A 23,434-nucleotide genomic window follows, 5' to 3' on the forward strand; every position below is an offset into this window, starting at 1 on the left:
AAAAACAGAGCACACCTCAGATGCAACATAGACAACATTGTCTATTGTCCGCCAATATCTAGCAGGGCGAAGTCCATTTCGATCAAGACAAGCTCCAACTGTTTTTCCATCGCTACAACCCCATGGTCAAAGAAAGAACAGAAAACAAAACGGAGTTAAAATATTTTGATTCAAACATTAACAAGAAAAAAGTACAAGTGCACCTTAAGATTGTTCACAAAGGAACCACCGTTCAGATAATTTGACAAGAAAATAGCCATTAGAAACCATGACAGTATGCAAGTAAGTAATCACACATAAAACTTGGCCAAATCCAGGTAATTTAAGCTTACAGCTGCATAATTGGAGACCCATATATCTGTGAGTCTTTCTGCGAACATTGTTAAATGATCCTAAATAACTACCTCCAGCATTGGATATAATATCGAAGTCAAGTCCATTTAATTGAAGTATAACAACAACAACAACATAACCCATCTAACCCATTTAATTGAAGTATTATCTGATTAAACTTTCACTGTCCTTTGGTGACAAATAAGACTGAAAATAGAGGAAAGCACACCTAATTGTTAATCAGACACGTATATTATTATATTAACATGTGCTCCGATGGAGTTAAATGTATAACTAAGATTGTGGAAGTTTCTTCCCGTCATTAAGTGGAAATGATCGGCAGCTATGGTACATGACCTGTTTGTTTCCACCTATGTTTACTGTAGCTTTAAAAAAGCATCTAAAACCCAGCTTATAAAAAGTTGACCTTTTCAGCTTGTTTTAAGCTTTTCAAGCTGAAGAAGCAAATAAGCTCAAACCTCAAAAGTGGAACCAAAGAGACAAACATTTCGAAGTCCAAAAACTTAAGCATGTGAATTCAAACATGATGCTAAATAAGCTGCAAAAAAGTGAAACCAAATGGGAGCCACTACCAGCTCCAAGATATGACGGATATGGATCATGCTAGCAACCACACATATTTAGTGGTACGTAAGGGGAGTCAACAAGTATCAAATACACGAGCTGATACAACACATGTGACAGAACTATGAAAGCATCCAAAATCTTCCACTCAACACAGAAGTGGAAAACTAAAAACCATCTGAACCATGCTAAGCTAAAAAGTCATCATTTTAAAACATTCAAACTTGTACAAGGCTTGTAACCGTTTTGTTTTCTCCTATTATTATATGTGGAATTCATTAATACAACAGTTCTTGTCCACTAAATCACCTGAATAAGAGTAAAGCCGGCCCATCCCAGGCCTCCATCTGACCTTTGTAGTAGTCGTAGAAATCAACAACCTAAGGAAAGAGAGAATTCTGAGCATCAATAAACTAGAATTTAGTAATTTCACTATAACCAGACAATAAGATAGTCCTGTTAAATAAACAGATTCAGGTGGAAACTAAGCATATGTCCCCATCAACTAAACCACAATGTAGTAGACAGAGTAAAAAGGAATCCCATCTTCATGTGAAAACCCAAAAGAAACAAAACAAAACCCAATGAATGAACACAGACGACGATTTCCAAAAGAATATATATTGGTGCTTTTGAATTTGATTGCACATATAGATTACCTCAGGATATCTAATCATCAACGTTGGATGATTCTTGTAAGCCTCTGGGACGAGAATCATTAGAGCTTCCTCGGGACTGCGACCACTTTTTATTAACAACTGAACACAGCGAAAGCAAAGAGATAGTCAGACAAGAACTATGTAAAGCATATTAAGAATGAAGCAGCAAATTAAAGGCAGGGCCTTCCCGGGGCAGTTGCAATAGTTCAAACAGAAGTAAAAAAGATAAATGATATGTGCTTATTAAGAATACAAACAAATAAATGAGAACAACATGCATACCCTCCCTCATAAAAATGGCTTATCAAATGTAAAAGGACAAGAGACTGAACCACTTCTAGTGAAGTTGGTTGCTCACCTCCCTCCCCCCAGTGGTGACCAAAGTTCAAGTCCCACGAGGGGCGGGGCTTTGGGGGCCAGGGCCATGGATAGCCTCTGGACCCCTGTGCTAACTCTAACACCCCCCACTATCCCCCGCTAATGTATACAATATTGGCCAAAAAAAAATGTAAAAGGACAAAGTAAGCAAAACCAGGTTAGCTCGTTTGTTACTTGTACTACTTCTATTCTTGAACTTTGATACAAGGGACCAAGGTTCAAGCAAAGATACTCCATTATCAAATCACTTATACATGAAATCCAGTTTAGATCCCTCTTATTGTTCCTTCTGGAAAGTCAATTGATATGAAACACCAATAAACAAACATATAAAAAAAAACACCCATAAACATAAATTTCAAGCAGCAATTACGTGGACAGTATTTATGTAGACATGACAAGTATAAAAGTGATGGCCCATACTTCTGCTGTGCTATCAAGGTTTGCAGAATCAGATGCTTTGGAGTTGCCATAAGGACGAATTTCATTTTCCCTACCACGCCAGACAGGAGAGTTCAATGAAGTCTCTCGAGATTGCATCCAATTCAAGTTACCCTGCATGAAGACCTCAGCATCAAAAATAGAAGGAAAAAGAAGAAACTCTAAAATAGGTAAGATATAACAAGTACGGAATTGGGAACCTGTATGGTGTTTATCTCTCCATTATGACCAAGTAACCTCATTGGTTGAGCAAGAGGCCACCTAGGACTAGTATTTGTGCTGTACCTCCGATGGTAAATGGCAAAAGGGGATTTATAAAGATCATTCTGGAGGTCAGAATAGAATCTACCTAGAACTTCCGAACGAAGCATACCCTTGTAAACTATTGTTTGGTTGGATAATGAACAAAAATAAAGTTCATTTCCCCAAGTTTCTGAGTTTGCTGCTCTTTCAATCAATTTCCGGCACACGTAGAGTTCTCTTTCAATGTCATCGACTTTTTCTTCTGTAACAACTCGAACAAAAACCTGCTGGATATTGGGCATGGTTTCTCTTGCATAGTAACCAACCACAGAAGTATCTACAGGAACAGGCCTCCATCCAAGCACCTCAAGACCTTCTTGTCTAAAGATATTGACAATAACTACAGTAACAATTCTTTCCACTTTCAGAAACAGAATACATGAAGAAACCCAACAGAAATAATTATGACTGCCAATTCGAGAGTATTAACCACCAAATAAGGGTAACGGAATCCAGAACAAAATTCGCAAAGTAGGACGTTCCCAGTATTCACTTCAATGGCAAACTTAGACCTATAAACTGGAATTTGATACAATAGTCCTATTGAACAAGAATGAAGAACGAATAGATACATACCTTTCACAGTTCCTATTTTCTAGTGGCACCTCATAAGTTCTATAATATACAAGTACACAACAGACAAACAAAAACTCATTTATGAAATATGTGAATTGAGCAAGTAACTTTAAAGAGGCACCTGACTTGGCTTCCTTTGTAAGGTCATCGTCTTTGGGAAGGAAAACCATTCCAACACCGGTGTGCAGCTTATCAAAGGAAGCAATCCCTTGTTTATTAGCCCAATTGTCAAAAAGATCCCATGGGATTGACGTCATCAATCCTGAACCATCACCAGAATCATTATCTGCACTGCAGCCCCCACGATGTTCCATGCAGCCAAGAGCAGCAAGAGCATCCTTAATTATGTCATACGAGGCTTTGTTCTCCAAATTGGCAATGAATCCAACTCCACAAGCGCCCCTTTCTGATATTATGTCTTCCAGGTTTGCAACCTGACAAAATAAGTAGAAACCAATAGAAGTGTCAGTTCACAAGTGCAACACTCGCGAAAGGATACTGAAATCATAGAGACCTACCATTTAGCAAAAACACAACAACAAAGACAAATATAGGAGCAGATCAATACGACGACAACTCATGAAAACAATTCTACGTTTACACTGCAGAACATTTTGATTTACAACATATTTTGGTTACGCAACAAGATTGACTAAAACTTTGAGCCTCAAACCATGGAAATGGGGTTCTGAGAGAACAATACGAGCATCTAGTCAGTGTGGTGGAATGCTGCACCCAAGAGGGTGGAAGCCCAGTAGCCACAGGTACCACTAGCTTGTACTCTAACCTGAATTAAAGTTCAGTTTCAATAATTCCTGAGACATAGGGAAACGAATGGGAATAGTGGCGTCCCTGTCCTTTGCCATGTCCATATTTGAGAATAGCCGTGTTCCGTACCCATGACCGTGTTCCCGTTTATGTCCGTGTCCATATTCTCAATATGTATTTGAAAGTGTGGAAAAGTGTGGAACAAGATCAATTTGGAAAAATAAAAACTGTTACTACAGTAATAATGTCTCGGCTAATTTAGTCATGTCCGAGGACCAATATGATCTTCAACATTCTCCATTAAGTTTAACAATACTGGCTACGTATGCATGAGCCAATACGAGATCAAACAATCATCTTAAAAACTCTAAAACAAAACAAAGAAAGAAACAACGACAAGGCACCTAAGTATCGGCATACTGCTAACAAACTAACATAAGAAAAGTGGGGACACCTCCTAGCATGTTGGATTCGTGTGTCCACAACCTGTCGAACACTGAAGACTCTTGAAACATGCAGGCATGTCCACGAACATTCAAAGGTCCTCCAACAGTTCCACAAACATTGCCGATAAAAAAATAAAAAAAAACAGTTTCACAAACATTTCAGAACTAACACATTGTCAACATATTTGTGACCTTTTACCGAGGGCTTCAAGAATTTAAAGAGACAACAAAAAATAAAAAAATAGAAAAGAAGTATGGATAGATACTAACAAATCTTTTCTTCAGACTTTATAATACTTCTAATCCGTTGGAGCATCTCCCATGGGTTCTCAAAAAATGTGTGCTAAAAATTAATAAAATACATTAAGTGGAACACATTTATGTGGATTATGGATGTGTTAGTTTAGAGATAAAATAGGTACTAAAATGGTTAGATGTATTAAGATATACATAAATGAATACACATTTCTTATACAATAATGGTCTTTTCTCTCTCCTCTCTCCCCCTTTCTCTCTTTCTCTCTTCTCTATCTCAGTTTCAAGTGTGCTAAGTAGTTCTCCAAACTTGGCACACTTTGTAGCACACACCTAAACTAGGACACTCTAGTAAAACAAGATAGCACTCTCATTATATCACTTAAAAGACACATTTGTTTGATAGTTCTTAACACACGTCACTGATACACTAGCTACCACACCCATTGGAGATACTCTTATCACTTCCAATTTGTTAGTGGATACCCAATACTTCTATAGAATACTATTGGAGCTTTATGTTCGAACATTTCCAGTATGAAGACACCGTAGTTGTGAAATCAAGATTCATAGGCTGTTTTTAACTTTTTATTGCTTTTGAGGCTTGTGAGAGTGGATGATTTGAATAATTGCAAATACTAGGGGGGCACCAGTACGAATATCTAGGACCATACAGGAAATATATTTTAAGTCTGTCGGATACAAGTGTAAGAGTCAAAAATCCAAGAGGAGACACGTGACCCCAATGGTCTTTAGCCCCCTGCCCGCTCCAGGATAAGTTTACCCAGAGATGGCATATCTTTGCAGCAAATAAAACTTCCCCACACATCTTTTCCTTTGCAGCAAATAAGTAGAGAATTACAATTGAACTGTACAAAAGAACTACTCCAGTAAAACACCAATTCACAAACAACTCCTCCCGGGCCAGTCCACACCAGACTCAGCTTTAATTGGCCCCCACAAGTGGATGGGGATTGATCACCAGGGGATTGGTCCGCACGTGTAACCCGGCCTAGACACCCCTTTGAGTCTGAAGGGGTATTTTCACTAACCAATAACTTGTGAACTACGACTTTTGGGTTTTGTTAGTTTTAGTTTTACGTAAATTTTTTATGTAATCGGAGTATTGGCTAATGGGCCCTGCAGTGTCAGTCTCCGTACATGCAAGCGGACCCAAACACCTCAGGGACTACCCGACTTTAATTGGGCCCTGGCTAGTGGACAATAGAGTTGGTTCCCAAATTAGTCTAGGTGCGTGTAAGCGGGACCCAGTCTCACTCAGAAGCTAGTAAACAGTAATTGCTTTCCAAATTAGTCTACGTGCGTGTAAGCCGCCCCGAGGCTGAGTCACCAAAGAAAATAAGTAAAAGGAAGGAAGGAAATCAAAACCAGACCTTGGGTTTAGAATCCGAGGAGGCATTGTCGACGCGTTGAAGATCGAGAACAGCTTTAATTGACCGAGACCAGTCCTTCCTCGACGCCAAACCCTGCGACCTCTGACTGCTCGAAGCCGCTCCGAGTCTCCGCCGAGTACTACCGCTACTGCTTCGATTCGACTTACAGCACAACCCGACCAAATCGACCAACAAGTGGCCTCTGTTTGCCGCAAAAGCCGTAGCCGGTCTGTTGGAGTAGAAAATCCGAGGTATAGGAACCGTCGTCGACGGCTGCACCGACATGGTTGAAAAGATCGACGGCTCAAAACCAGTAATAAACAGACACAGGTTGTATATATATACGATGATTATGTTTGTTTGTGTATGTATCGAGAGATAGGTTTTTAGAGAGAGAGAGAGAGAGAGAGAGAGAGAGGAAGAGAGAGAGAAAGAGAAGAGGGGATTGTGTGGAGAGGGGAGGAAACGGATAGATAAAGAAGGGGGGGAGAGAGAGGTCCGGAGCCACCCGACTACTCTCTTCTTCTCTCGCTAGTCTAAGTCTACTAGTGTCTGGCGCCTACTTCCTCGCCTTCGTTTTTCCGTTTTGGTGTTTATATTTGTGATGTGTGGCCAGTGTGTGGGCGTGGTGTGTTTTGAGTGTACTATGCTGAAAACGATACCTGCGGCCTGATTAGCTCGCTCCGCCAAACCAATTTTTTAAATTAAAAGTGATGTGGGTGAGATAATAACTTATCTCTGTCTCGTAAGGTATAAAATAAATATTAATTTTTTAAATTAAAATTGATGTATTATAAAAAAATGATGTACTGTGAGACTTATTTAAGTACTTAAATAGTACTATCAACTTTTAAATTAAATATGATGTATTGTGCGATAATGGCATGTCTCGTAAAGTATAAAATAAAGTACTTAAAAAATAAGAACTTTAACGAAACGGAGTTTTCCTTTAGTTGGTGGTATTACTCGCTGAATAACTAAGGTGTCGTTCCTCTTTCTTTTTAAACTCTTTTTCAAAAAGAATGTAATTTTAAATTAAAATATAATAAAAATGAAAAATAATTTTAAATTTTTTTTCACCGTTTAAAATATCTCAATGAGATCTACCAAATAAGATCCATATCAGTAAAAAAATTATTTGCGTAATCACATGATTTTTGAGCTTGAAATTATCTTTCTTTTTTAAAAATTCTTTTTTCTCAAAACTGGAACGGAGCCTAATTAGGATACGATTTTTAAAGGGAGCGACTATTCGCAGCCCCGTATTTCTCTCTTAGCGCACTACATTTCAGTAAATAGTTGTTGAAAATTATACATAACATTTCGGTAAATAGCTGTTGAAAACAAAATTATATTTCGGTAACTACATGTCGAAAATATGTTCAACCTTGGGTAAACAACTGTCGAACATACATTTTCGATAAATAGCTGTTGAAAAAAATATTATATTTCGGTAATTGTATGCTGAAAATGTATCTCAATTTCAGTAACTAACTATCGAGTATAATTAAAAAAATTTAACGGGCTAAAAAAAAATACGGAGTTACAAATAGTCGCCCCTTTTTTTAAATTCAGGCTGCAAGAAAATAATTTTGTGAATTCTTTATTTTCGACGTTGGACTTCACCCACGGGAAAAAAGAGAAAGAAAGAAACAAAACGATACCTACAGTGTGTGGTCGCGGTGCGTTTTTCTATTGTTCGTCTGGCGTCGTATCGCCGCTTTGATACTACTTTGATTTGATTCGAATCAGTCAACTGATTTTTGTTTGGGTAAATTGCCGAGGTCTACTCGTGTTTTTGACAATATATCATATAGGTACCTTGAGGTTTTTGAAATGATACTCACTTGGCGTGTCAAAAATTTGAGCAGTGCGAATGGTTTTACTTTACCATCAATCAAAAATGGCTCCTAAAATGGTAGCCTTATTATCACACATGAATATTTATTACACCATTCAGTGTATCTCCTTACAAATATATGAAGAAGCTCACCGCACCTAATTATTATCCTTCCAAATATCACAACAGGGTGAAACAGAAAATCGAAATAATTAATACCTAAACAAATGCTTGCTCACCACACCAAATCAATGGAAAATCGACTTCTCCTCCTCCCTCTCTCTCTCTCTCTTCATCAGCGCTTCCCTCTCCAAAATCCTAAATCACTTTAAAAAACCTTAGTTGCATGACTTGCGTCACTTAAAACAAACTTCAAAAATCCTGCAATGTTTTCGTCTCCAAATTTGTGTCACTACTACCATCACTGCTAGTTTTACAATAATTATCATCATAGCATTAATGCAGTTTGTGTTGGCATAAATTCAAAGTGTTTATATGCTACAATGTTTTCCTAAATTCGCTAACATTCTACTGCTCTGCACCCATGAGTGTGTGCAACCATATATCTGCACACATTTGTTGAGAAATAACTTGATTGGAAAAATTGTGGAAAATCCACTGATAAGAGAAATAAAAAGGTCATGATGAGCTAACGGCAAGGATGGAGCTAGGGATGACGAGTAGTGGCAATCTCCACCATAACGATTTTAAAAACTGCTAGTACTATACTATAATATATTTTGTTTACTCTCAAATTATATAAGTTTGTCACCACTAGATTTTTTTAATATTATTATTTGTATACACTATCTCGTTAGTCCTTCACTTTTTAGCTATATAAAGGAGCCAAAGACCAAAGGCGAATTATAATGGCCTAAGTGAAGTAAGACTAAATATGAGGTCTAAATTTTAAAAGACCAACATATAAACATTGACTTCAATGCAAATTATTTAAATAAAACGTGACAAGTACATCACTTAAAAAGTTAAGTGGAAAAAGTCCAAAAAATAAAATTTATGAAATTAGATTGCGCAATAGGATGAAGTAAAATTTTAGACAAGTTTCTTGATCGTATATTACATTGAGAAAAACATTCTTAGGAGCTTTGAGACCAATTCTACTATCCATGCTTTTAACAACATGAAAAAGTGTCACTATCCAACTGCATCACTTTAGTAGATAAATTGATTTTCATTTTTTTTTTTTGAATACTACGTGTGCATATGGAAAACATCATTTATTTTGGTTTTAGGAGGCTATTTTGAATTTTTTTAAATCAACAAATACTCATATTGTACCAAATTTATCATTATTGTTTTTATTATACATCTTCATCGCCACAAAATAAAATCATGACTCTGTCTCCGGCTAACAGTGTACCTTGATGGTAGAGAAAAAACTAGCGTATGACTAGGAGAGAAAGGGACAGTATGAGAAATAACACTTTTGTGTGGAATTATAGCTATCTACAGACGTAAAATAGATATAAAAATGGAATGTCAAACAAATTAGATGCTAACCTCATCAATTTCTCATTCTCTGAGATGACACACTAACAAAGGAGGCAAAGTGTCATTTCAACAAATTTTAGAGAGTTCTCTTTGATTTTTGAAAAATTTAAGTGCAGTTAGTGCAATTTACCCTTGTTATTCACTTGCCTTTCTCTTTAGGTCCGTTTAATAATTACGGAGAACGAAAAATCGAAAAAACATAAAATCATTAATAAAAAAAAAGAAGAAGAAGAAAACAAAAGTAAAAATTGTGTAGCTTCCGTCATTAGAGAATCTCAGTAACATATAATCACATGGACGAAGTGATCAAAGATTAAAAATATATTTTTTCTTCGTTGTTTAACAAAAAAAAAAAAATTTGAACGAAGTATATAATCAAAGAATTGCCAAAAACGGAACTAGTCAGAGTTTAAAACGGAAAACGAGTTGCAGTCGAGGTGATCGATAATATATTTTTTCATAACCGGGTATTCAGAATAAATCAGGCGTATGTCAATTAATTTTTGCATCGCGACTAATTTTTAAGCCCGAATGTTAACCAAATAGATGATGCTCAAAAAGATTTTGTTGACTAGGGTGGCTAGTTGACTGGTAGTCAGGGGCGGACCGAGTAAGGGGCACGTGGGGTCACGCCACCCCATTCTTTTTCTTTTCTTTTTTTATAGTTTATTTTTTATGCAAAAATCAGTGTTTTTTTTTTTTTTGGCAAAAATGAGTGGGAGAACAAGAAACCCATGCAAAAAGCTCGATGAGGAGAACTTGCTCGACGCTTGATTTACTTTGTCGTTGCCAATCGCTCGTCTCTATGTTCGTCGCCCGTCACCTCACTGTTTTCCTCACCAATCATCAATTAAATTTGAGGCTACACGGCAAAAGTAACATTTTATTGAAAAGACTTTTAATTTGGGACTAAATAATTTAGGACTTTTATTCTTTCTTTTAAAATTCGTAATATATATCTTGATTGTTTGGAAAAATTAGGCCTTCATTTCTTTACTTGGTTTTTACCCAGTGAATGAAATTTATAATTCAATTTTTCATAATTTGTGCCTTTGCACTTAATTTTAATTTTTACTTAAGATTATTAGTATAATGTGTCCCCATGTGAAGCAAATCATGGGTCCGCCACTGCTGGTAGCAGATAGTACCTACTAATCTTAGATAAGACCAACAGATGAGTATTTCACGAGACCTTTCGCTATGCAGTCTACTTATTTTAGTGTTTGGAAATTACACAAAAGTCATCAAGAATAAAGAAAAAAATCGACTAGATTTTGTTAGAGAAATCGTGTCAACTAGGGTTAAGCTCCTCTCCGTATGATCTCTAATCTCCACATCCTTCAATATTTTAACGATGATTGAAAACGTTCATCTTGTAGATTCCGCAGAGACGAACATTCACGCCCAAAATCAAGTTCATCGGAAATTTAAAAATGGATGAACAATTTACATATTTTATTTTACATAATGTACTGATTTTAAGTATAATTACTATTTGATACAAAACTGTACGTGCCTATGAATACCCAATCAAGCTAATTTTTGAGGGAGATATTTTTCGTTGTAGAGCCTACACGATAAACAATTTAGATCATTGTTATGAGTGCGGGGTAGATCCTAAAAATTAATTATTGAGGAGTGTGAAGGATAAAAGCATGGAGAGGTGCTAAACCGTGTGGACTAAACGTACTGCTACCTTTTCATAATAGGAAATTCCATTTTCTTATACTTTTTTTTGGTCCTCAAGTGACAGTATGTGGTTGTGTTCCATTTTGGCTCTTTCACCTATGGGGGCTTTTCCATTGTCCTAAAAGCCAACCCCCACTTCCTAAAAATATTAACAATAGGGGGGATTCAGATTATGTCCAGTGTGCCTCCCTCCAATCCCATCAAACGATATCCGATCAGCATGGTCATTATTCTTAACAAGATCTAAAAAATAAACAATTTTAATCATTGTTGTAGACTCGGGAAGAACCCACGAAAGGACAAAAACTAGGCGGGACTGAAGTGAGGCTTACATTGGATAGGATCTAAGTCGGAATAGGAGGGCCAATTGGCTTATCTTTTTGATAATTCAGAGTGCTCAGATTAATTTATGCACACATCAACTTAATTCATGGCTAATCAATTCCATCGCTTATTAACAGAGAGCTTATTTGAAGTCGAGATAAAATCTCGTACGATTGATCCCACCAGAGTTGATAGTATCTAGGAGGTTATGAACTCATGACACAAGAGGAAGCAAAACCTTAAATTTAAACCTTGACCACCCCATGCTAACTCTTTGGGGTTGACTTGCTTCATTTTTCCGACTCTAGTTTAATTTTCTTCATCAGAAAAATAGACAATATCCTAACTTCAACCCAATCCAATCACCGTGGACCTCCAAGCATTTTTTTTTATAAAAAAAAAAAGTTTTCAAAATAATTACTATTACTATCTTGTGTGAATTTTGCAAAGAAATCATTTGGCCCACTTAAATTTTTTTTGAAATTTGTTTTGGGCCCACTTATGTTGACATAAGCTTTGTTTGCTAACTTTTCCTTTTCTTTTCATTAACCACTTGAGCTTGATATACTTATGCCAGAAAGAAAAGAATAAAATTCAAATAATCATTCAAACAACACTATCTGCACACATTGAAACAATATTTGGAGTTAGCTGGAGGTACATAAGATTTCATCAATTCCAACTTTCATGTTGAAGGCATAAATTTCCTTGTTCAGTTGTGTTCGGACCTGGGGACCTGTAGTGAGCAAAAGTCACTACAGGGTTGTAGTGAGTATCGATCTCAACTGTCTATCTAAGCAATTAACGGTTCGGATTAAAAACAAACTCTTCTAGGGAAGAGTTATTCTCTTCCGTGGAAGAGGTTTTTTTTTTTTTAATCCAAACTATAGAACTTATGGACGGCTGGAATTGCTCATTACAGGGTCCTCGGATCCCTGGTGTTCATCCACTAAACTACAACATCCACTAAAAATGTTGCACAACCAGGCCGGTGGTCAGAAAATCTCAACTCCCTGCGCACATGACAGTTGACGTATCCCTTCTCCATGCCATAATATTCTGTCACACCTGCATTTTTTCAAAATCCTCATATTAACAATACTCCTCTGAAAAAGTCCATATTTACATGAATATATAATGCGTGAGAGCATCTCCACCTGAACCTCTAAAACTTTGGTATGCCGGATGTTTTGAAGTCTTACGCGGCAAGTTGGTATACGTCAAAATTTGAAAAACTTCCCACCCACCCCATATTGTCCAAATAGAAAATGGAAACTTTTAAGAACTGTTTGTGAAATATCAACTAAATGTCTCATAAACACCTGCTCTTAACGATATTCTAATTGAACATCTGAAGTTGAAAATAATTTGAATTGGGCTCCCCCCCGAAGTGACTACAGCAACCACCGTCAAATAAGAAACATAATCATCTGAGATGGCGATGAGCTGTTTAATTGGAACACCGATTCGTTCAAGTGTTTATGAGACATTTATGCGATAGTTTTGGGATAAGTTCAAGTGATTATGAGATATTTAGGCGATAGATAGGGATAGTTTTTGAATTTCCCCGAAAAAGCTTCCCATTCAACGCCATTTTGCTTCAAAGAGTCGCTCCTTCAATGCCCCAACTTGAAATATCGAGAATTCATTAAGTTGGCAGCTAGGAAGATGTCCAAATGAGGAAATGCCATCTGCCATATCAGAAATAAATGGTTTCGGGTGGAATGATCAAATCTTTCAAATAGTGATTTGAGTAGAGACGCTCCAAGTTCTAAATATCTATCTTGTTTCGTTTTCAATGGGTATGGATTTGACGCTTGCTGATGAAAAGACAAACATACCATGCTGGAGTTCTCCTTTTGCTCTTTGATTTTTCAATCTCTCCAGCATAAGCATCTGAATTGTTGTAATATTTGTATGTAGGTGCAAAGTAGATCTTCTCTTCTTTCCATCCGTTGAATACTCGGCCGGCTTCCCTTTCGATCTTCAGCTATCAAAAGAAAACCACAAAGGAAAAAAGGAACACCATGTCATTGTCTTTTGAGCAGTGAAGAGTAAACCACAACACTGAACAAGTGAACATAGAGTCACTCGCAGAACACAAACTCATTTCACTTTACTCGCTTGAAACGGAAAACATGGTATTTCGGAAAAGAGAGAGTTTATTGGATGCATTTCAACATCCTGAGATTTTCATGTCGTATGGCTCATTGTTCAAATCTTTTGAGTCTCTAAGAAATAACACAACATCCCAGAATATGATAAAGCAAGGATAGTTACTAGTCAGAAATCCACTCACTTTAGCTTCTGCGTGACGCTTTTAGGGACTTTTAAGGGTCACTATGCAGTGCACATCACAGGAAGAAATGGTGGATTTCTAGGTACAGGATAAAGATTGCATTGTATTGCTTGATCGAATGTTAACCATTACATCGAAGGCCTTTTATATCGGCAAATGTATTAAAACCTATTAATGAGGTGATACAGACATAATTTGTAGGGCGTGCATAAGGTCAAAACGTGTGAGCTATGGTTGGCTCAAGATGATGACAGCCGAAAACACTCAGCATATCATTATCTCTGATATATGTTTTTAACAGAAACCCAAAGTCTCTATTTGAAATAGGGCCCAGATCATTACGTCTATCAACCCAACTTTCAGCCTGTTCACTGTCCTAGGCTGCCAAAAAAACTGGCGAATAGGGAAACAGATCCTTTGGAAGATGAAAATACCAATTATGATCTAACCCGCGCTTTAGTTTTATTCAAAAACTTAATTTCCATTGTATGCCAAAACACCTTTCAGCAATTCCCGATCAGAATTGTTAGATATCTACCTGATCCTTATTGAGAAGTGCATCCCAGTTGTTCTCGTCCACAAATTTTCTGGTCTCAGCGAAGCTCAGAGCAATTCGGTAGTTTAAATCCCCTAACCATATGATTCGGCTGCAAACAAATTCAAGTGAAATGGGTTCAGAAATTCATGTACACAAGTTGAAAATTTCAAACTCCTACAACTAGAATTCTCGGAATGCTTACTCGTGTTCTAGAATTTTCTCCGGCATCCTCCTACTATACAGTCTTTTGCAGATCTTAGTAAACTGAGCATTTTTAATAATCTCTATAACATCCGAATTTCTTCTAAGCTCATCCCCTTCTTTCTCCCCGGATGCCAAGTGACTGCAGACAAAATAAAAGCTTGTCTGGTGAAAAGACATACTCAACGAGATGCACCCCTGAAACAAGGAAATCATCACATATGTGAGAAGTAAGAACATTTCAGAGAAATCATAATTCTATATAGTTACCAAGTTTGCATAATCACATACATATGCACATATTCATATCAATCTAGCAAGTCTTTCTCGTACTACGAAGCACCAATACCTTTAGAATGGAGTTGTTTTCAGATCATTCAAGCATTGGATATTAATACTGACCCGATACATGTATCCAATGATTTTTCCGAGACGAATACATATTTTTTTTTTTTGATCGGCTAACTAATCCTTATACAATCAGATACTCTCACTCACATATCCTAACTTTTATATGCAATAGAGATGGTAACCTTTCTTGAACTAGAGTACAAAAGTTTAGACAGATTACATAATAATTTCCAAATATTTCGGTTACCTCCTATTGGGAAAGAAATACTTAAAGTATTTTTTTTTTGTATTGACAAATCCTTAAAATTACACAAATGTGTTGCATGAGTGTATCCGTACTCATAAGCCTACTAGTGCTTAAATTAATGCCTAATTACCAAATTAGCTTCTCACCATTCTTAAATTTATCTTATTCTAAAAAAAATCGACTAATGTATCCCCTTCTTAGACATACCCTACTTCTTTAGGATTTTCTGTAACAGCGTGTATGTATCCCTAATGTATCCATTCTTTATAGTAATAGGATAATTTTGAATCATCCTCACCTTGTTCCCCAGGTAACCCATGATTCCGCGACTAATGTAGGAAGTTCTCAAGTGGCCAATGTACTGCACTAGCTCCTTCCTAACCCAAATAGTAAGGAAGATTCCCACCATCTGCTTGCATGCTATAAGGCTATACTTGATCATGTTACTACCAGAAGACGGGTTAGATTCAGGTACAACGAAACTATCCGGTCCAATGTCTGAATTGCTTAGAATTTAAAATTGAAAACTCTTTTATATTTTACTTGTTTAATTGGCTTGACGATTATTTCTCTTTTTTCAAAAATTTCTCATGCTTGACGAGCTAACAGGCTAAGAAATTCAACAAATCTTACATTTAGCATTTCATATGAGAAATGTGTAGCAACTAGCAACAACTTGCATATATGGATATCTCGGGGAGGGAGAGAAAAGAAAGAAGATTTTGAAGCTGTCATCACCGTGACAAGGGGTGAATATCCATAGGATAACAAAATCTCATATTGTTATTGCTCCTATGCGACAAAAGTCAGGTAATAGGAAAACAAATACAGTACTACCAAGTATCATCTTAATTGTCTTGAATATTCCCCGTATGAGAAGTATCAAAGACGGAACCAGGATTTTACCCTAGTAGTGGCGAAATATATACTAAAAAAATAAAAAGATGTATTATAATATTAATAGTCATCGGCTCCAGAAAAAATTAAAATAACATAATAAAAACTATAGTAAATGATGTTTTACATTTGCACATGAAGTATGAAGAAAGACTAATTTTAATTTTAGGTATCAATAATGCCACTCCAACAACAATAACAATAATAACAGAACCCATGTAGTCCCCAATTATTGGGAGTATGAGCGGGATAGGATTGGAGACAGACCTAACTTTTAGCAATATATACAAAGTGACTGATCTCAGAATAGCACTTAAATACTAGCCCCCCTATACATGTTTTCCTGCTGAACCATACCGCCAAATGAAAGCCAAATGGCATTAGAGAGGGCAGGTCTAAAAACCCAATTCAATTTATGTGTACATTATCATGCTTCCTTCATTGTAGGTTAAGTTATTTTAGGGTTAGAATTAATGTGGAGTTTTTTTTTTCTTAATTACATATCATGATTTATATTATTTCACTTTGGCCCATTGAATTTAGTTTTAGAATACTTTTTTGGGTCTCTTTTCTTGAAAAAAATAGAAGATTTATGACTAGTACATAATAAAAAATAAGGAAAAAAATCTAGGAGCAGCGAGCTATGATGCACCGACACGGACACGGACACCGAAACCGACACCGGGACACGGAAATTCTAAAAAAATGGGGACACGGACACGGCGGGGGACACGCCACGTGTATATTTATTTATTTATTTATATATTAAATAAATAAATAATTATAGTTTGGCACCCAATTTTTTTTTTAAAATTACAGTTTGACCCCTAATTTTTCAAAAATTACAGTTTGGCCCCCAATTTTTTTTAAAAAATTGCAGTTTGGCCCCTACCGTATCCCCATCGGTGTCCCCAGCGGTGTCCCTGTGAAAAATTCAAATTAAATTATGGGGTACGTGTTCCCGCGGTGTCCCCGTGTCCGGCACTGGGATACCTCGACTTTTAGAGGTGTCGGTACTTCATAGGTAGCGAGACTATATAAATTGGAGATAATTTTTTTTTCACATATAATAATTGCGTTTTCTAAAATTCTTGTCGTGGCGACCGCTGCCACTAAATCCCTTGGTCCCATCCTTGAGTATCTCAATCCAGAAGCTAACCATTTAGTGCAAAGAAGCTCTAGGAATTGAAAGCACATGCATGAACGAGGCTTCTCTGGGAACAATAATGCTACTTAATTAGCACGATCGAAAAGCTTGATTAAGGAGACTAAAGTCACAATATATATTTGGAGAGCAAATGCCCTTCCTTTGGTAATCCCATAAGCATATACGTATAATCTAGTACGTGGAGAATGCCTTGTTTTTAAGTCGCTAATTAATGGTGTTATCAATTTTCTTGAACAGAAGTATTTTGAGGCATGAGTCCTTATATAGCTCCAAACCAAGTTTAATGAGCCTAGCTAGCTAGTAGCCTCCCATGCAAGTATTGGTGGAATATATTGGTTCTCTATTGACTTTAACTATGAAAAGGAAAGAACATACGGTTTAGGTATTTTGGGAACATGGAGCGGGCTGTTTCCCTTGGCCACAAAGCAAAAACCGAAATTGCATTATACTTTGCAAGTGAAGTACGTACTTACATTGCAAGTGAAGTATGGGACCGAAATTCAGTATATTGTCCAGATAAACAAAGAAGATGATTAAATTGCACTGGTTCGGCTTAACGGCAAGGTGCTTCCCGGTGGTTTGGGCGTTGTTGAGGGTCATGTCTCCCGTCGGTTATCTCTTCTTGGGGATTTTCGAATCTGCTTAACGGCGAGTGGAGGCTGCGGATGGCGGAGTTGTTTTCCGCACTAGGTGAATCAGTCTGTGGTGGTGTCCAATGGAGGTGTGGAGGGTTCTGTTCTGCTCGGTGTGGGGTGTGTAGAACCATTGGAGGCTTGCGGCAGCGTTTCTTGGAGTCCAGGTGACCTGTTTTCGTAGGCCGTTTATACGGGCCGAACCAGCGATTTCGTGGCGGTCATCTCCGAGATCTCTTCACTTGTGGGGCTCACGACGGCGCGAGTTTACTGGTGTGTTACTCTCTGGCTACGGTGGTTTGCTAGCTGGGTGGAGGTGGCCGGCGTTTGGGTAGCGGCGATGGTGTCGAGCAGATTTAGGGTTTGGGCCTGGCCCATTTGATGGCTGTTTGGGCATTTTTTGTTTCTGAGCTGTTAGATGCATTTTAAGGCCATTAGGTGGTTCAGGTTTTGCCCGTTTGTCCAACATTTGATTGGATTTCCCTCTCATCTCTCCCATTCTTAATAATATTTTCCATTTCAAAAAGGAAATTGACTTCTACACTTTTCTTTTTATCAAATACATTCAATTTTTTTATCTTTATTCATGTGAATTTATTTTTTTACCCTTTCATAAGTTCACTTTTTTACACATTAAGGGACAATAGAGTAAATTCACACCAAATAAAGACAAAAAAAAAGAAGTGTACGTAGTAAAAAAGAGAGTAGAAATCAATTTCCTTAAAAAAAAATTGATTAAATTGCACAATGACGTCTGCTAAATACACAACCACTTTCGATTAGTTAATAATGAACAAGTACGAGATGTATGGTAGCCATATATCGTAACAATGAGTTTATAATTACATAAGTTGGCACTTCTTTTGTTGGGAAACGGTTTCCAAAAACCAGTAATGATGAGTACATATTAGACAACAAAATTTCAAAACCCTACAAGGCGGAATTAGGATTCTACCTCAACTCCTTGCGACACTAACGCTGGTTGAACTTGTTATAGCACGCCTTGTTATAAACCACGAATATTGTTCAACCATACCTTACGATTTTCTATCGTATTTCCTGCACTTCTAGAACTCAAATCGAGTGTGGACTCTTTTATGATCTGTTTGCTCTCTTTAAGCCTGCCTCTATTTCGTGAATAATAGAAAAATGTATATCTGACCTAGAAAGCATAACGTGTATATATAGGGTTACGATAGGGACTTAAGGAGTATTATGTCTAGGCTTCCAGTGTAAATAAGAAAAACCTAATCCCACCGGGATTCTATTTCTTATTTCGCTAATTATAATTCACCCCACTACAAAATTATAATTTCATTCCCATTCTTATCTCAATATATTACGAGCTCCATGATATTAAATACTTATTAATCTCCCCACGTTAAGATTACAAATTTCCGTTGATTAAAATAAATTACTAACACTTTTGATATTCAACTTTATGCGGTAGGATATGAAGATTCCATTGCAATGCCACAAAAGCCTTCCTTTGCATCAATATCTCTTTGCATACGTATGTACCCTTCTTCAACCGGACACGGGGGGCTGCTGTCCCAATTTTGGGGCCTACCTCGGTTTCGCTCCGATGATCTGAATTGTTCACTTTGTAGAGCTTGTTGAGTAGAACAACTATGCAAAAAATCAGCTTAATCGGATATCATTAAATACCTGATCGAAACCCATATAACTCTCAGTCTATGGGTTACAGTGGAATTGATCCAGTGTTTTGGATCCATTCTTTTTAAGATAAAAAGGTTCCGATTAGGTACTTAATGATATCCAATTAAGCTGATTTTTTGCATAGTTGTTCTACTCGACGAGCTCTACAAAGTGAACGATTCGGATCATCAGAGTGAGACCGAGGTGAACCTCAAAATGGGGCGCAACAAGGGGACAACAGCCCCCCTCCCTCCGCCTCCCATCCTGTGCCCCATGAGTTCTTTACCAGCCAGTACTTGGTCTCATCATCACTAGTTCCGCATCCCACAGCTGTTACACCATGGTCATGGTCAGTGCCACATTCTCATGTACAGACCCCGTTTGAGTAGAATTGGAAGTCGGATCCTCCTGCATCAATGGCCACAGAGACTGGTTGGTTTGCAACAGCCTTCAACAAAGCACTCTCACTATTAGTGGGCCCGTCTTCATAGCCAGTTATCTTGGCTGCATAGTCAGAGGCTTTGTTTTCGTTGCAAGCGCCATCTTCCCTGGTAGGGATAGTCTTTTTCGATGGTGAGGCCAGGATTCTTTATGATAAATTGGAATGCATCGTCCATTAGACCACCATTGCAGCCTTGATCATCTTCACTACTGGTGTCACAGTCAACTACTCTTGCTCAGACACAGGGCCGGCCCAAGGTATTTGGATGTCTTAGGCCAAGTGGTGGAATAGTGCCCTACATAAATTTTCTAATTTAAAAACAATAAACAAAAATACTTTTCTATATATAATTTTCATTCATACTATTTAACATGGTAAATATTTTGGTCTTAATGGCTTGTACGGTTGCAATAATATTCAGTAGACTCAAGTTTGAATCACAACAGCCCCAATTTGTGTGATAGAAGAAATTTTTTTTTGGCAAAAAAACAGTTCAAAAAAGTACCTTAACAGGATTTGAACCTAGGCAACTTATGTAAAAGAGCAAACACTTTACCATTGAACCATCAAAGGAATTTGTATTATAATTACACACAGAAAATATATATACTTATCTAGGAAGAGGGTGCCCCATTTTTGGCCCAAAATATGGAGGCCCAAGGCGGCGGCCTCTTGAGCCTCCCCATTGGGCCGGCCCTGCTCAGACAACGAGATTAACTTACCATTTTTCAATTTATTTATTCCTTCCATGGCTGCCACAGCCGAAAATGCCTAGCAACATCCTATAAATGGATAACAAATTGAGTGTTAGAATATATGCAATATCTATTTACTATTTTTCTTTATAATCTTATGACAAATAAAAATAACTTATCGCACTGGCCTTGGTCTTTAATTAACAAGTATTACAGTCCCTTCCTTCCTCCAATCCATGCTAGATGGTACCGCTATAACATTTTCATATTTAAAGGAAGATGTTATAGTGGAGCACACATGACTCTTGAATTTGTTGCTCAATTTGAACTCACTGGTGAGAGCTGCAAATTGATTGATCTCAAGCTTTTATGGCTTCTTGGCGACTTTGTTGATAGAATCTATATACTCCAAATTGTTCTTGAATATCTTCAGTCGTTTTCCCTCCTCCTCGCTATCCTTGTATACACGTCTGTTATGAGCCAACCATTCCTGATGCTTTTCAAATTTGGATTCATCTTGGAAGGAGCGAAATGTGGCTTGAGAAGCAGTCATGACCCAAAACCTACCTTGAAAGTCATGACCGGCCAAGCAGGTGTTAAGCCGCCTAAGGCCTGCTCATATTCTAGTTTAGGGATTTCTCGCATCATTGCCATTTTAAACTATATAAGCAAAGTATGCGGTAGCGTAAAATAAATAATATAATCCCAGGGCTTCTAGGTGTACAAAGATAATAATTACAAACCATTAGACTACACATGATTCTCCACGGTTATTTTAGCATTCCATTCAGTCCAAAACTTGCTATCTACCTTAACCTGAAAAATTGAAAAAGGTTTTCATAAGCCGAAACTCGGGTGAGAAACGTATACCAAAGTTACAAATTTGACAATGAAAATACCCCACATTATAAAACAGTTTAAAGCAACAATCCAAATATTTCATTGAACATCCAGTACATGCATTTTAGCCTGTAAGCTTATTTCTTTGGTCCAAGAGATGGACTCTTTTCATTTCATTTCTCTTTCAACTTTTACACTTTTGAGCGGTAATAGCATTCAACGGTATTTTTGCTAGTCGGTTAGGGAGCGACCCCATTGAAGAGTGGTAAGATATCCTTACCCGGTGATGCCTAGCTCCATCTCCTACCTTATTACTTCACGCCACTAGTATCTTTACCCGTCCCCTAGCGCTCGGGACACCGTTCGAATGAATCCTATTATCACGAGCATGTACTAGCAACCAATAAAATTCAAGTTTCCAAAACATATTGCCATGGTCTAGATTTAACCGTAACACATAAGATTTATAAACAAGTCATCGCATGTATTTCCCATTTATCATCATCAATTCAACCAAGTAAGAAGCTCAAATTCCATATTTTCCAGTAAAATCAAGCAATGGCATTTCATTCCAAAAATTTAGAAAATACAGGTAACTAAGGTATGCGCAACTCACCTTTAAGAAGTGCTTAATTCATCACGTATGCGAGATACTCCATTGAACTGGTACCTACTCCATTGAACTGGTACCTAAGTAGATATGCACTGATTATCACTAACCCACAAATATTGCTTAGTAATTTGTCTAAATTAGTACACCCTTGTAGGACCCGTAATAGTACGTACTTGCTTGTGAGGTTGGAATATGACCTTTTAGGACCTCAATTGAGGGTTACTCCAAAATCACCATATCGGCAAAAGGAGTTTATGAAGGTTTGGGGACAGAGAAGACACAATTTGAAGAGTTGGGCAATCATAGAATTCCAATTGGCTACACTACATATTTTTCCATAACTCAGAGGCTAATACTATAGATATTTCAAGACCCAAATTGAACAATCCAATCAGATCACTGGGTTTGGTTCAGGAGTTCGCAGGTGCTGTTCCAGTAAGCAACCGGGAAGTTCAATTCAAGTTTCTAAGACTCTCATTTGAGGTTTAATTTGTTGTTAGTCCGAACCCTAGCGACAAGTCCCTGTTCCGGAAATAATAATTCTAATTTTGAGACGCAAATGGTTATGGGTTACACTACAGATACATATGAGAATAAATTCTTTACAAACATTTGTTTCCTCCAAATCAATTGCATTGCGCCACGTCACCATGTTTTATTAATTGGGACCACTGTTTTGACACGTGTCACAATACAATTGATTTGGAGGAAACAAATGTTTACACGGGCGGTATAAAGAATTTATTCTCGATACATATATATATTTTTTCCTACTCTTACGTAAACTAGGGACTGAGAAATGAAGTTTACCGTGAGAAAGAGGATAGAGATTCCGATGAAATATGAACGGAAGTCGGCAGTCGGCGTGAGAGGTTGGAGGAACAGGAGTTGTGCTGCCGCTTCTTCTTTCACTTTGTGTTTTCCCTTTTTTTTTTTTGTCTTTAGTTCCCTTAAATTCCCTAGAATATATCATAGCTATCACATATTAGAAGCTTATGCTGAATCACCACCCACGTGTCATTCCATTTGAATCACGAGACACGTGGCATTGTGTATCTAATTGTCACGACTTCTGTCCGATCGCGTCCAAATTCATAAATTCAACATAGACTAATAAAATTATGAGGACTTCGTGGTAACTACTTGTAGAGATATTCTAGTCTAAGATCGACTTGAGATTTGATCTATAATTATACGATCTATGTAATTCTCGCCCTTCATACGTACGATATATATATGTCTAATCAGAAATGTACTAATTTAAAATCGAATTTCGGTTTGGATTTTTAAGATTAATAATGGTGTTTTCCTTTCCACCCTCTCTTGCATATTCACGTCCCTTTCTTCAT

The 23,434-nt window shown here is 37.3% G+C and overlaps 1 protein-coding gene, 1 long non-coding RNA gene, 1 other non-coding gene and 2 pseudogenes across 3 annotated transcripts in view; all 5 read right to left on the reverse strand.

The window, feature by feature from the left end:
- The window catches only part of LOC131319555 (ferredoxin-dependent glutamate synthase, chloroplastic-like), a 29,279-nt gene extending 22,577 nt beyond the window's left edge, over positions 1-6,702 (reverse strand). The window contains exons 1-7 of the mRNA XM_058349860.1: positions 6,139-6,702; positions 3,397-3,709; positions 2,597-3,039; positions 2,379-2,510; positions 1,578-1,676; positions 1,228-1,298; positions 16-112 (exon numbers count right to left, since the gene is read on the reverse strand). Of these exons, the coding sequence (XP_058205843.1) occupies positions 16-112; positions 1,228-1,298; positions 1,578-1,676; positions 2,379-2,510; positions 2,597-3,039; positions 3,397-3,709; positions 6,139-6,423 (1,440 nt within the window). The 5' untranslated portion in view covers positions 6,424-6,702. The remainder of the gene's footprint in view (positions 1-15; positions 113-1,227; positions 1,299-1,577; positions 1,677-2,378; positions 2,511-2,596; positions 3,040-3,396; positions 3,710-6,138) is intronic.
- A 5,383-nt stretch (positions 6,703-12,085) lies between these two features.
- Positions 12,086-23,434, reverse strand: part of LOC131320402 (type I inositol polyphosphate 5-phosphatase 10-like) — a 29,832-nt pseudogene continuing 18,483 nt past the window's right edge.
- Positions 16,373-16,480, reverse strand: LOC131321488 (small nucleolar RNA snoR100). The gene has a single exon (XR_009198532.1). It is a non-coding gene; the product is annotated as a small nucleolar RNA snoR100 (small nucleolar RNA).
- On the reverse strand, positions 19,276-21,185 carry LOC131318656 (senescence-specific cysteine protease SAG39-like; annotated as a pseudogene).
- LOC131320404 (uncharacterized) lies at positions 21,310-23,018 on the reverse strand. Its single transcript, XR_009198216.1, has 3 exons — positions 22,896-23,018; positions 22,089-22,162; positions 21,310-21,448 (listed from the first exon to the last, which is right to left on the reverse strand). It is a non-coding gene; the product is annotated as an uncharacterized LOC131320404 (long non-coding RNA).

This window comes from Rhododendron vialii, chromosome 3a, assembly GCF_030253575.1.
Source record: "Rhododendron vialii isolate Sample 1 chromosome 3a, ASM3025357v1".
In the NCBI taxonomy this organism is placed as follows: Eukaryota; Viridiplantae; Streptophyta; class Magnoliopsida; order Ericales; family Ericaceae; genus Rhododendron; species Rhododendron vialii.